The 13,818-nt window shown below is 35.0% G+C and overlaps 1 protein-coding gene across 2 annotated transcripts in view; it reads right to left on the bottom strand.

Moving 5' to 3' along the window:
• The window catches only part of fer1l6 (fer-1 like family member 6), a 73,093-nt gene extending 61,030 nt beyond the window's left edge, over positions 1–12,063 (bottom strand). For both annotated transcript variants that reach the window (XR_009827570.1, XM_062061489.1), the window contains exons 1-8: positions 11,504–12,063; positions 6,954–6,981; positions 4,733–4,821; positions 4,414–4,525; positions 3,110–3,164; positions 386–517; positions 258–320; positions 99–177 (exon numbers count right to left, since the gene is read on the bottom strand). Coding sequence is in view for 1 of the 2 variants with exons in the window: in XM_062061489.1 (XP_061917473.1) it covers positions 99–177; positions 258–320; positions 386–517; positions 3,110–3,164; positions 4,414–4,525; positions 4,733–4,821; positions 6,954–6,981; positions 11,504–11,519 (574 nt within the window). In the remaining variant the exon portion in view is untranslated. The remainder of the gene's footprint in view (positions 1–98; positions 178–257; positions 321–385; positions 518–3,109; positions 3,165–4,413; positions 4,526–4,732; positions 4,822–6,953; positions 6,982–11,503) is intronic.
• Positions 12,064–13,818: the final 1,755 nt, after the last annotated feature.

Raw genomic sequence — 13,818 nt, forward strand, 5'->3', positions numbered from 1 at the left:
TTTATAAATATTACACACTCTCCATATGCCGAGCACGCCCTCGATCGAGTATTTATATGTTCCAAATGTGTAAAAGTACTGCGTGGGGCGAGCATCACCTGCTTGTTTGTACACCGTCCACACGTCCATTTTGAAGGAGCCGATGCAGAAGCTCCTCAGCATCTTGGAGTGGATCACCTGCACAACACAAACAAACGCGTGAGGCGTTCAGGTACCTGACAAAAAAAAAAAAAAAAAGAAACACCATCTTGACTCACCGTCAGCCTGATGACTTTGTCCAGGAAGACGTCTTTGTGTGCGAAGAAGTCAAAGACAAAATACTGCGAGGAAAGTCGAGGGCGACGTTACTTGTTTGGACCAATGGCGACGTTGCTCGTCTCCTTACCTCATTGTAAAAAGGAGCGTTGGTTCCTTCTTTGACCGACGTCTGTTTTTTCTCATCGCCGATCTCGATCACCACACTGGGGTCGATGTTCTCGCCCACCAGCTGCTTGGCCTCCGTGATGTTAATGGCGATCTGCAAGCAATGCAAAATACATGTTATGTTGAAAGAGTAATAATTCAAAGTCAGCCTCATTAACAACTTTACAAAAGGTGTGTATTATCTGTTAGCAGTATAAAATACATGTTGAAAGAGTAATAATTCAAAGTCAGCTTCATTAACAACTTTACAATAGGTGTGTATTATCTGTTAGCAGTATAAAATACATGTTGAAAGAGTAATAATTCAAAGTCAGCTTCATTAACAACTTTACAATAGGTGTGTATTATCTGTTAGCAGTATAAAATACATGTTGAAAGAGTAATAATTTAAGTCAGCTTCATTACCAACTTTACAAAATGTGTGTATTATCTGTTAGCAGTATAAAATACAGTTTGAAAAAGTCATACTTTAAAAGTCAGCTTCATTCCCAACTTTACAAAACGTGTGTATTGCCTGTTAGCAATATAAAAAACATGTTGTTAGAGTAATACTTCAAAGTCAGCTTCCTTACCAACTTTACAAAAGGTGTGTATTATCTGTTAGCAGTAGAGATAAATGCTTTAAAATGTAATATTTGGAAAATTATATATATTGGAAATTATCGGTATCGGTTTTTATATTTTTGGTATCGTTTTTTTTAATTTATTTTTATTTTTTTTATTAAATCAACATAAAAAACACAAGATACACTTACAATTAGTGCACCAACCCAAAAAACCTCCCTTCCCCATTTACACTCATTCACACAAAAGGTTGTTTCTTTCTGTTATTAATATTCTGGTTCCTACATTATATATTAATATATATCAATACAGTCTGCAAGGGATACAGTCCGTAAGCACACATGATTGTGCGTGCTACTGGTCCACTAATAGTACTAACCTTTAACAGTTAATTTGACTCATTTTCATTAATTACTAGTTTCTATGTAACTGTTTTTATATTGTTTTACTTTCTTTTTTATTCAAGAAAATGTTTTTAATTTTTTAATTTTATTTTATTAATTTTTAAAAAAGGACCTTATCTTCACCATACCTGGTTGTCCAAATTAGGCATAATAATGTGTTAATTCCACGACTGTATATATCGGTATCGGTTGATATCGTTATCGGTAATTAAGAGTTGGACAATATCGGAATATCGGATATCGGCAAAAAAGCCATTATCGGCCATCCCTAGTTAGCAGTATACAATACATGTTGAAAGAGTAATAATTTAAAAGTCAGCTTCATTACCATCTTTACAAAATGTGTGTGTTATCTGTTAGCAGTATCAAATGCATGTTGAAAGAGCAAATATTTAAAAGTCAGCTTCATTGCCAACTTTACAAAATGTGTGTATTATCTGTTAGCAGTATAAAAATACATGTTGAAAGAGTAATACTTTAAAAGTAAGCTTCATTAGCAACCAGTGATTAGTGTTCTGTGTCTTGTAATGTCCTGTCTTGTAAATGTCCAGTATTATTATGTATTTTACAATGTACTGCTTTTATATTTCCTGTATTTTATATTATTACTTTGAACTGTTTTATATTTTATTTTTTTATCCTGTAAAGCGTCTTTGAGTACTCTAAAAAGCGCTATACCAAATAAAATGTATTATTATTATTATTATTATTAACCTTACAAAATGTGTGTATTATCTGTTAGCGGTATAAAATATATGTTGAAAGAGTAATAATTTAAAAGTCAGCTTCATTACCAACTTTACAAAATGTGTGTATTATCTGTTAGCAGTATAAAATACGGTTTGAAAAACTCATACTTTAAAGGTCAGCTTCATTACCAACTTTACAAAATGTGTGTATTACCTGTTAGCAATATACATAAAATACATGTTGTTAGAGTAATACGTTAAATTCAGCTTCGTTACCAACTTTACAAAAGGTGTGTATTATCTGTTAGCAGTATACAATACATGTTGAAAGAGTAATAATTTAAAAGTCAGCTTCAATACCAACTTTACAAAATGTGTGTATTATCTGTTAGCAGTATAAAATACAGTTTGAAAAAGTCATACTTTAAAAGTCAGCTTCATTACGAACTTTACAAAATGTGTGTATTATCTGTTAGCAATATAAAATACATGTTGAAAGAGTAATTATTTAAAAGTCAGCTTCATTACCAACTTTACAAAATATGTGTAATATCTTTTAGCAGTATAAAATACATGTTTAAAGAGTAATAATTTAAAAGTCAGCTTTGTTACCAAATTTACAAAATGTGTGTATTATCTGTTAGCAATATAAAATACATGTTGGTATTGTAATACTTTAAAAGTCGGCTTCATTACCAACTTTACAAATTGTGTGTATTATCTGTTAGCAATATAAAATACATGTTGGTACAGTAATACTTTAAATGTCAGCTTAATTACCAACTTTACAAAATATGTGTATTACCTATTAGCAATATAAAATACATGTTGTCACAGTAATACTTTAAAAGTCAGCTTCATTACCAACTTTACAAATTGTGTGTATTATCTGTTAGCAATATAAAATACATGTTGTTAGAATAATACTTCGAAGTCCGCTTCATTACCAACTTTACAAATTGTGTGTATTATCTTTTAGCAGTATAAAATACATGTTGAAAGAGTAATACTTTAAAAGTTGGGTATTACCTGGAAGCTCTGTGCCTTTCCTTCACTGTCCTGAATGGCAGTTTTCAGCTTGGACCTAGAGGGTCAACACAGTACTTTAGATTATTTTTAACCGAGTACATTAATTATTAATACACAAAAGGACAGGAATATAGCGATATCATATTTTAATGGTGGGGACTGATGTATTGTTGCTACTGGATACCAAAAATGTAACCTTACAATTATTTAAACAATATATTTTTAAAGTACATATTTAGGCATTTCTCATTCAATTATAATAATTATATTATTACGGTCAAATCTGTCGACACCGTAAGAAAAAAAAAATCTGTTAATTTTACGGCAGCTCAATTGCCCGATTTTTAGCATCAAATTCCTGGTGGTTCATTACAGTAAATTTAAAGATGGTGTCACTGTTACAGTTGCAGTCAAATTCTGTCACTTCAGCTGCTAGTTTTATTCTTTTCACTGTAAAATCTACAATCATTATTTTAACAGTGCATAACCGTAAATGGCAAAACAGTGCCACGTGTATTTTTACTATGAAATTCTGCCAGTATTTTTTACCACAAAATCTATTCAATTTTGTTATTTTTTTCAGTGCATTACTGCAAATACAAAAATGGTACCACAGTCATTTTTACAGTCAGATTTTAGCAACTGAGCTGCCAGTTTGTTTTTTTTAAATCTTTTTGTTCCCCAAAGTGCATTATTGTCAATGTAAAAAATGGTACCCCTTTTATTTTTACAGTAAAATCCTGGCGAATGAGCTGCCAGTATTTTTACTGTAAAATCTATGATTTTATGATATCACCCTTATTTTGACGATAAAACATTTTGACTTTAAAATCTATGGGCTTTCATTTACCCCCACCCCTTTACAGTGCATTACAGTAAATAGAAAAACGGTACCACTGGTATTTTTATTGTCAAATTTGGGCCACTGCGCTATGCCGGTTTTTTTTTTTTTTACCGTAAAATGTACAGATTTATTTTACAGTGCATTACAGTAAATTAAAATAAAGGGAACACTTTTATTTCTTACAATATAGTTCTGGCAACCGAGCTGCCAGTTCTTCATACTGTAAAATCTACGGTAATTGCTTTTTTACAGTGAATTACTGTAAATTGAAAAACGGTACCGTGACTGAGCTGCCAGTTTTTGTATTTTTATTAGAAAATCTACAGATTTATTTTAATTTTTTTTACAGTGCATTATTCTACATGAAAAAACTGTACCACTTTTATTTTTACGGTATTTTTTTTATTCATTTATTTTTACAGTAAAACCTACCGTACTGTACAAATATCATCCAAAATACCTCTTGGTGTGAGACAGGATTCTGGTTCTGACAGTAGAGCTTCCTTGTTGGGGCTCAACGTCCTCTCCTTCCAGCAGCTGAGACGTTTCAGTGGAGACCTGAGCTTCACCGTCTGTCCAAACAATAACAAACTTCTCTCATGGAGTAGTCATCAGTATACGACATGGTGTACCTAATGTTGTGTCCAGTAAGTGAGTATACTCAGCGGTTCTGAGTGACTAGAACCGGACAAAAGTGATCCGTGACGACGACCATGTGACTGTTTGACAAAGGCTGCTGCTGCTGCTGCCATGTTTGCATTAAGCAGGCCATCACTCACCGATTGCCGCCTTGTTTGCCAGCACCAAGTCGGAGTCGACCTTCTTCTTCTTCTTCTTGCCTTTCAGGCCGAACATCAGCTTGGCCTTCCTGCTCCCAGGGGGGAAAAAACAATAATTTACCAAAACAACACCACCATGATGGACATATGATATTTCAATGATCGTTGTGATACACATTTTATTCATGCTTTTTTTATAGATGGAATATTGTTGACTTAAAACCACATTAAGAATAAATTGCTTTGAATAGTCAATTATACTATTTTTATCTGATAACAAATACATATTTTTCAATTGAAAGATCTGAAATATTAAAAAAAAAAAAATCAAATATTAAAGAAAATTTAAATGTAAAATAGGAAATAACAGGAGTTGATCAACCAAATTATTATTATTAATATTACTTTATTTTCTTCTGCAAATTAACCATGTCTAAACTTTCTAAGGATATACTTTTTCAGTGGAACATTGTATTTCGTATATTTCTTATATACATCTTATTAATTACATCTATTCATTAACGGATAAAAACACCTTTAGGTGAAAGAAAACATTTATGAAATATGAAAATATATCAGGAATTTATTTATGCTACTTTTTTTTTACAAACTAAACTTACATCCATACATGTGTATACACATACTGTGTATATATATATATATATATATATATATATATATATATATATATATATATATATATATATATATATATATACACATACTGTGTGTATATATATATATATATATATATATATATATATATATATATATATATATATATATACACATACATGTGTATACATATACTGACATATATAAATATATATATACATATGGATATATATATATATATACATATATATATATATACTGTATATATATATATATATATATATATATATATATATATATATATATACACACATACATGTGTATACATATACTGACATATATAAATATATATATACATATGGATATATATATATACATATAGATATATATACTGTATATATATATATATATATATATATATATATATATATATATATATATATATATATATATATATATATATATATATATAAATAATTTGTTTTAACCATTAAATGAACCAAAAATGACTTATTTTATCTTTGTGGAAAATATTGTGTGCTGTCAAGCTTATGAGATGCGATACAAGTGTAAGCCACTGTGACACTATTGTTCATTTGTTTTATTTTATTTTTTATAAATGTCTGTAATGATAGTGTCAATGAGGGATTTTTAATCACCGCTATGTTGAAATTGTTACTAATATTGATACTGTTGTTGATAATATTCATTCTTGTTTCACTACTTTTAGATTGTTCTGTGTCGTGTTTGTGTGTCCTCTCAATTGCTCTGTTTATTGCTACTCTGAATGTGTTGCAGGGTCGGGTTTGGTTTTGGAATTGGATTGCATTATTATGGTATTGTTGTGTATTGTTTTGTTGGATTGATTAAAAAAAAAAAAAAAAAAAAAAAAAAATATATATATATATATATATATATATATATATATATATATATATATATATAAAAACAATAAAAAATAAATAAAAAGGAAATGCCACAAAAGAAAAAAAAGTTGTCCTCATCATGTATACCACGACAAACACATACTTCCCAGACCAGACTGACATGTCATTTTGCTCTTTTTTAAAAAGGCAGAAGATTTTACGGTAAAATTCTGACAAATAAGCTATAAAAGCCGTAAAAACAAACATTTCCATTTGTAAGGATATTTCATACATCTTAATGACAACAATTGGACACTTATTTGAAATTGTGTGCCCAAGTTAAAATGCACGAAAAACACATTTCTCACCGCCGTTGCGTTGCCGGACTTTCTGATGAATCCATCCTTTTCTTATTAGATAACCTCAAACCCTCCAAACCCTACTTCCGCTCCATCACAGAAAAACGTGACTGTATGTCAAATTGTAAGCGTAAGATACTCCCGACCTTGTCACTAATTCAATATATATAAACAAGAACTGCTTTTATAAGCACGTCCTCCTCCTCCTCATGCTGTCTAAACTTGCCACCCATGAACCTGCCCTGCACTGACTCACAAGTACAGCACCATGAACGACATTCGATACAACCAATGTTATGTATATAATAATACTGGGCGTATAAGAGCACGAAATAGAAGGATAACCATGAATAAAATAAATATTTACACTTGAAGACTTACTTGAGCGCAGGATCCATCCTTGAGGCAGCTGGAGACAAAGGTCACAGATTGCTTCTTGTTGCGTTTGATCAGAGGACGCCTGTATCATTACGATGCTGCTGTATCATGATTAGCAACATTAGTGGCGATTGTGTGAAATTAACAACTTATAAAAAAATTTCTTTGGTAAAGCAAAACAAGGATGTGTGTGTGTGTGCTTGTGTGTGTGTGTGTGTGTGCGAGTGAGAGACCATGTGACCAGGATGTAAGGAAGTGTCAGAGTTAACAAACCCTCCTCTTGTAAACAAAGCAGACACGCAGACAGTTTGACAATCATAATAACGTTCCTATTATTTTGACATACATGGATACATTTCCTGTCTATCCTAAACTTGTGGGAATCATTACAAAAAACAAAAGTGATATAGGCCGAGTTTGTCAAGGCCAACAGGGGGCGACGTGCCTAAAATGTGTTTACAAAGAGCACGAGCTAACATCGTTGCACTGATGCAAATACCGTCTTCCAATGGGCAGGCAATTTCCTCTATTTTAGTCAAGTCATTTATAAAAAGGTAAACGTGCTAGGCTATAGGCTATTAGGGGCTAGCAGCTACACAACAGCTAAGCACACAACAGCACACAAGCTAGACGTAGATGTTCGGGTCTGTGGCACCTGTTTTCATTTTTTATTAAAAGAAAAATGATACAATTAATTAATTTTTCAAACTGAGACTCACTGACTTTGGCTCATTTTCTGTGAAGAACATATATCAGAATACATATTTAAAGGCCTACTTAAACCCACTACTACCGACCACGCAGTCTGATAGTTTATATATCAATGATGAAATCTTAACATTGCAACACATGCCAATACGGCCGGGTTAACTTATAAAGTGCAATTTTAAATTTCCCTCTAAACTTCCGGTTGAAAACGTCTATGTATGATGGCGTATGCGCGTGACGTCAATCGTTGAAACGGAAGTATTCGGATCCATTGGATCCAATACAAAAAGCTCTGTTTTCATCTAAAAATTCCACAGTATTCTGGACATCTGTGTTGGTGAATCTTTTGCAATTTGTTTAATGAACAATGAAGACTGCAAAGAAGAAAGTTGTAGGTGCGATGGGTGTATTAGCGGCGGACTACAGCAACACAACCAGGAGGACTTGTTGTGGCGGACTACAGCAACACAACCAGGAGGACTTTGAGATGGATAGCAGACGCGCTAGCCGCCGACCTCACCTTGACTTCCTCCGTCTCCGGGCCGCCGACCGCATCTATGATCGTCGCTCCGTCGATCGCTGGAACGCAGGTGAGCACGGGTGTTGATGAGCAGATGAGGGCTGGCGTAGGTGGATAGCTAATGTTTTTAGCATAGCTCTGTGAGGTCCCGTTGCTAAGTTAGCTTCAATGGCGTCGTTAGCAACAGCATTGTTAACCTTCGCCAGGCTGAAAAGCATTAACCGTGTATTTACAGGTCCATGGTCTAATAGTATTGTTGACTTTCTGTCTATCCTTCCAGTCAGGGGTTTATTTCTTTTGTTTCTATCTGCATTTAAGCCCGATGTGCTATCACGTTAGCTCCGTAGCTAAAGAGCTTCGCTGATGTATTGTCATGCAGATAAAAGTCACAGTGAATGTCCATTTTGCGTTCTCGACTCTCATTTTCAAGAGGATATAGTATCTGAGGTGGTTTAAAATACAAATCCGTGATCCACAATAGAAAAAGGAGAAAGTGTGGAATCCAATGAACCCTTGTACCTAAGTTACGGTCATAGCGAAAAAAGATACGTCCTGCACTGCACTCTAGTCCTTCACTCTCACGTTCCTCATCCACGAATCTTTCATCCTCGCTCAAATCAATGGGGTAATCGTCGCTTTCTGTGTCCGAATGGCTCTCGCTGCATTGGAAACAATGGGGAAATGTGAGGAGCCTTTCAACCTGCGACGTCACGCTACTTCCGGTACAGGCAAGGCTTTTTTTATCAGCGACCAAAAGTTGCGAACTTTATCGTCGATGTTCTCTACTAAATCCTTTCAGCAAAAATATGGCAATATCGCGAAATGATCAAGTATGACACATAGAATGGATCTGCTATCCCCGTTTAAATAAAAAAAAATCATTTCAGTAGGCCTTTAATGACCACACACCATACACCCCCCCTACACATTTCTATTACATATAAGATGTCTGGGTGCACTGGACCCGGGGCTAATAAAAAAACCCTGTTTCCATATGAGATGGGAAATTGTGTTAGATGTAAATATAAACGGAATACAATGATTTGCAAATCATTTTCAACCCATATTCAGTTGAATATGCTACAAAGACAACATATTTGATGTTCAAACTGATAAACATTTTTTTGTGTGCAAATAATCATTAACTTTAGAATTTGATGCCAGCAACATGTGACAAAGAAGTTGGGAAAGGTGGCAATAAATACTGATAAAGTTGAGGAATGCTCATCAAACACTTATTTGGAACATCCCACAGGTGAACAGGCACATTGGGAACAGGTGGGTGCCATGATTGGGTATAAAAGCAGCTTCCATGAAATGCTCAGTCATTCACAAACAAGGATGGGGCGAGGGTCACCACTTGGTCAACAAATGCGTGAGCAAATTGTTGAACAGTTTAAGAAAAACCTTTCTCAACCAGCTATTGCAAGGAATTGAGGGATTTCACCATCTACGGTCCGTAATATCATCAAAGGGTTCAGAGAATCTGGAGAAATCACTGCACGTAAGCAGCTAAGCCCGTGACCTTCCATCCCTCAGGCTGTACTGCATCAACAAGCGACATCAGTGTGTAAAGGATATCACCACATGGGCTCAGGAACACTTCAGAAACCCACTGTCAGTAACTACAATTGGTCGCTACATCTGTAATTGCAAGTTAAAACTATCCTATGCAAGGCGAAAACCGTTTATCAACAACACCCAGAAACGTCGTCGGCTTCGCTGGGCCTGAGCTCATCTAAGATGGACTGATACAAAGTGGAAAAGTGTTCTGTGGTCTGACGAGCCCACATTTCAAATTGTTTTTGGAAATTGTGGACGTTGTGTCCTCCGGACCAAAGAGGAAAAGAACCATCCGGATTGTTATAGGCGCAAAGTTGAAAAGCCAGCATCTGTGATGGTATGGGGGTGTATTAGTGCCCAAGGCATGGGTAACTTACACATCTGCGAAGGCGCCATTAATGCTGAAAGGTACATACAGGTTTTGGAGCAACATATGCTGCCATCCAAGCAACGTTACCATGGACGCCCCTGCTTATTTCAGCAAGACAATGCCAAGCCACGTGTTACATCAACGTGGCTTCATAGTAAAAGAGTGCGGGTACTAGACTGGCCTGCCTGTAGTCCAGACCTGTCTCCCATTGAAAACGCGTGGCGCATTATGAAGCCTAAAATACCACAACGGAGACCCCCGGACTGTTGAACAACTTAAGCTGTACATCAAGCAAGAATGGGAAAGAATTCCACCTGAGAAGCTTAAAAAATGTGTCTCCTCAGTTCCCAAACGTTTACTGAGTGTTGTTAAAAGGAAAGGCCATGTAACACAGTGGTGAACGTGCCCTTTCCCAACTACTTTGGCACGTGTTGCAGCCATGAAATTCTAAGTTAATTATTATTTGCAAAAAAAAAAAAAGTTTATGAGTTTGAACATCAAATATCTTGTCTTTGTAGTGCATTCAATTGAATATGGGTTGAAAAGGATTTGCAAATCATTGTATTCCGTTTATATTTACATCTAACACAATTTCCCAACTCATATGGAAACGGTGTTTGTACATCATGAAGAGGGCCGCAGTTTCAACAGCCCAAGGGCTCGGTGGCCTGACATCGAAATGGGCATATTTCGCCAAAAAGTGCTTCCGCAGGTTAAATTTCTTTGAGACAGTGTTTACTTAAATGCAAAGTAAAACTTTCAAACTGCGCTGTCAATAAAGTCATTATCCTGCCCTCTGTACTCGTTTCCAGCGTGGGCAGCTAGTTAACAGCATGAAGAAAAAGAAGCTCCAGTTTTTGTTGAGGACTGATGTTCTTCATTTAGGTTTGAAAGACTAAAAAACATACATCTTCTGTGTATTATACACAAATAATGTCCATTGTGTATTTTACATAATAAAAGGTTTAGTGTTAATATATTCACACAATAAACTACTCTTGAATGGGATTGTGCTGAAACTTTTATTTTCCCCTCAGGGATAAATAAAGTATTTCTGATTCTGAAATGTTTACACATTTAGAAATTACACAACAGTCACACATCAAACATTGTCTGGGACTATCACTATTAGCGTTGTCGCCCTCTACTGGTGGAATTTAGCACTACATGTATTAAACGAGGCTTTATCGTCACTCGCAGACAAATAACACGACCACGAACACAAAATACATCACGAAGTCAGCAATTCCACGACAAAACAAACCAAATATCTTTATGCACAAATTATATCTACGGGGCCAAACATTCAGACTTTGTTGTTAAAGGTCCGATTTTTGCAATTTATTTGGATTTTTTTTTCCAGGGTTGAGTGAGTAGTCTTCTTTTACTCACCCCACTGCTGCTTCATTGCGATGCATATGTCCCGCTAATGCCCCCTGTGGGCTGGCGGAAGTACTGCATATATGATCACGCCTGATTTGAATGGCGTCATTAGGCCACTTTAAGTTTGAAACAGATCCCACTAGTTTTTATAGACAAGGGAGACTTAAGCCTTAGTAGATGCACTAATAATAACAATTATAACCGAGTTAGTTTCAGCTTGGAGATTCAACAGACATTCGGACTCCGAATGTCTGTTGAACGGTTTGCCGTGTTATTCGGACCTCGAATAACACCGACTGTTTAGTCGGTGTTATTCGAGGTCCGAATTTCAGACCTCGAATAACACCGACTGTTTGGCGAACCGTCCCCAGGATCAAAGCTCAAAATCAGCTACACACAGACGGATAGTCACGTCCTCGATTCCCAGACAGCCATGTGAAAGTGGTTTGGGACCTATAGGTCACGTGACTAAAAAGCTATGGGCGATTGAAATGTGCTAAAATGAAAAATAAATGAAAAAATCCGAAAAATCTGTAAAAAAAAACAACAACGCGTGAGCCAAGTATATTAAAGATGAACAAAACACTATGAAAGTGGTTTGGGGTTTCTAGGTCACGTGACTAAAAAGTTAAGAGACTATTGACATTTCTTCCATGAGCCATGGACAAAGTAATTTATTGACGGTCCCTTAGTCATACGGGTCTGCAAGGGCTGACACCCGCGGCATGAGCTTCCAATGCCGGGTACAAAACTTCCGCAAACCGCCGGCTTGGCTGGATGTCGAATGTCTGTTGAATATCCAACTTGAAATTAACTTCACGTCGGTATAATTATCGTCCACCAATGATATACGCATACACGAATCAGCGTAAACGGGGAAACTTGACACAATATATTTATAATCATATTTAAGTGACTTTTAGTATGATTATTAAAACTCACATTATGACTACGTTATAATACAATTGTTGTTTGCAAAAAGAACACAAATAAAACAGTATTATTTTCACACACAAGACTGGATGTTTAAATGTGTACAAAGTGGCCACTTTCAAGTTAGTGCAAATGCATTAATGACAGTTGACCACTAGATGGTGCAATAATAAAGATAAAATATTTGTTGTTCGCCTTGACGCTATTTTGCCAAACAGGTAATGGATAGAAGATTCAGTTTTTTTTATTTTTTATTAAACCGTTCAACAAAATGAAAAATAATAAAGTCCAAAAATAAAGCATATTTTTGTGAATAATTTGTTTCAACTTAAATGATTTCTGCTATTTTGTCTGGTAGTGTCACCCATGGAACAAAGGGGATATCCAGAAGATCAACTCCACACATGAGTTTTTTTGAAACTCCACCGGGGAATCATGACACTGTATGTCTTGTAGAGGTAATGCATGCGATTTTGAATATGATTGGATGAATATCGGACAGGAGTGTCCAAACCTTTTTACTCTGAGGCCACATTTGGCTAAAAAAAAAAAAATGGCCAGAGGCCAAAAGCTGACTGCATGTAAAGTAACAATATATATATATACACAAATAGTCTATACATACACAGTATATCTGTACATATATACATATTATATTACATACCCATATTAATAAATTGTATATGTATATACAGTTCTGAAGTTAGTGCACTTTTGATATTAAATATATGTGTAATGTAATTAAATAAGCATCTAAATAAATTTGATATTGCAATCACGACACTAACTTAATTTGTTGTTCATGATTATTAATGACAACTATGTGTGCTGTCTTAGAGTGACCTGTGGTCACATTTACACAGATGTTTTTATACGTAATCTGTGATTGCAATCCTTTAAAGGGTAATTGCACTTTTTATAAACAATTTTTGCCTATCGTTCACAATCATTATGAAAGACATGGCGGCGGATGTATTTCTTTAATGCATACTGAATATTAAATACATGCGATCAAAAGTCTGCTTACAATTGAGCCTATAGGAGTTGCTCTATTCTGCCTATAAATCCCTTAAAACCGCCAAACACCTCCATTAAGGTTTTATATACATGATGTAAGTACAGTTATACTGTATGTATTGTAGTAAAATGTATACTAACATGTAATATTTAGGTATTTTGCTCATTTCACATCACGATGTTTGCTGTTTTTCCCAACATCATCACTGATTATTACTCACTGCAGACATCATGAGAGCCAACAAACATCACTTACTGTACAATGTCTGCTGTCGTTAGGATGCTGACTGCTAGGATGTTCATATATTCCCATTTAGATGAAGAATGACTCATAATCCTCGCAAAATAAAGTGGGGGTGGGACCAAGTGTCTTT

Source organism: Entelurus aequoreus, linkage group LG10 (genome assembly GCF_033978785.1).
Source record: "Entelurus aequoreus isolate RoL-2023_Sb linkage group LG10, RoL_Eaeq_v1.1, whole genome shotgun sequence".
In the NCBI taxonomy this organism is placed as follows: Eukaryota; Metazoa; Chordata; class Actinopteri; order Syngnathiformes; family Syngnathidae; genus Entelurus; species Entelurus aequoreus.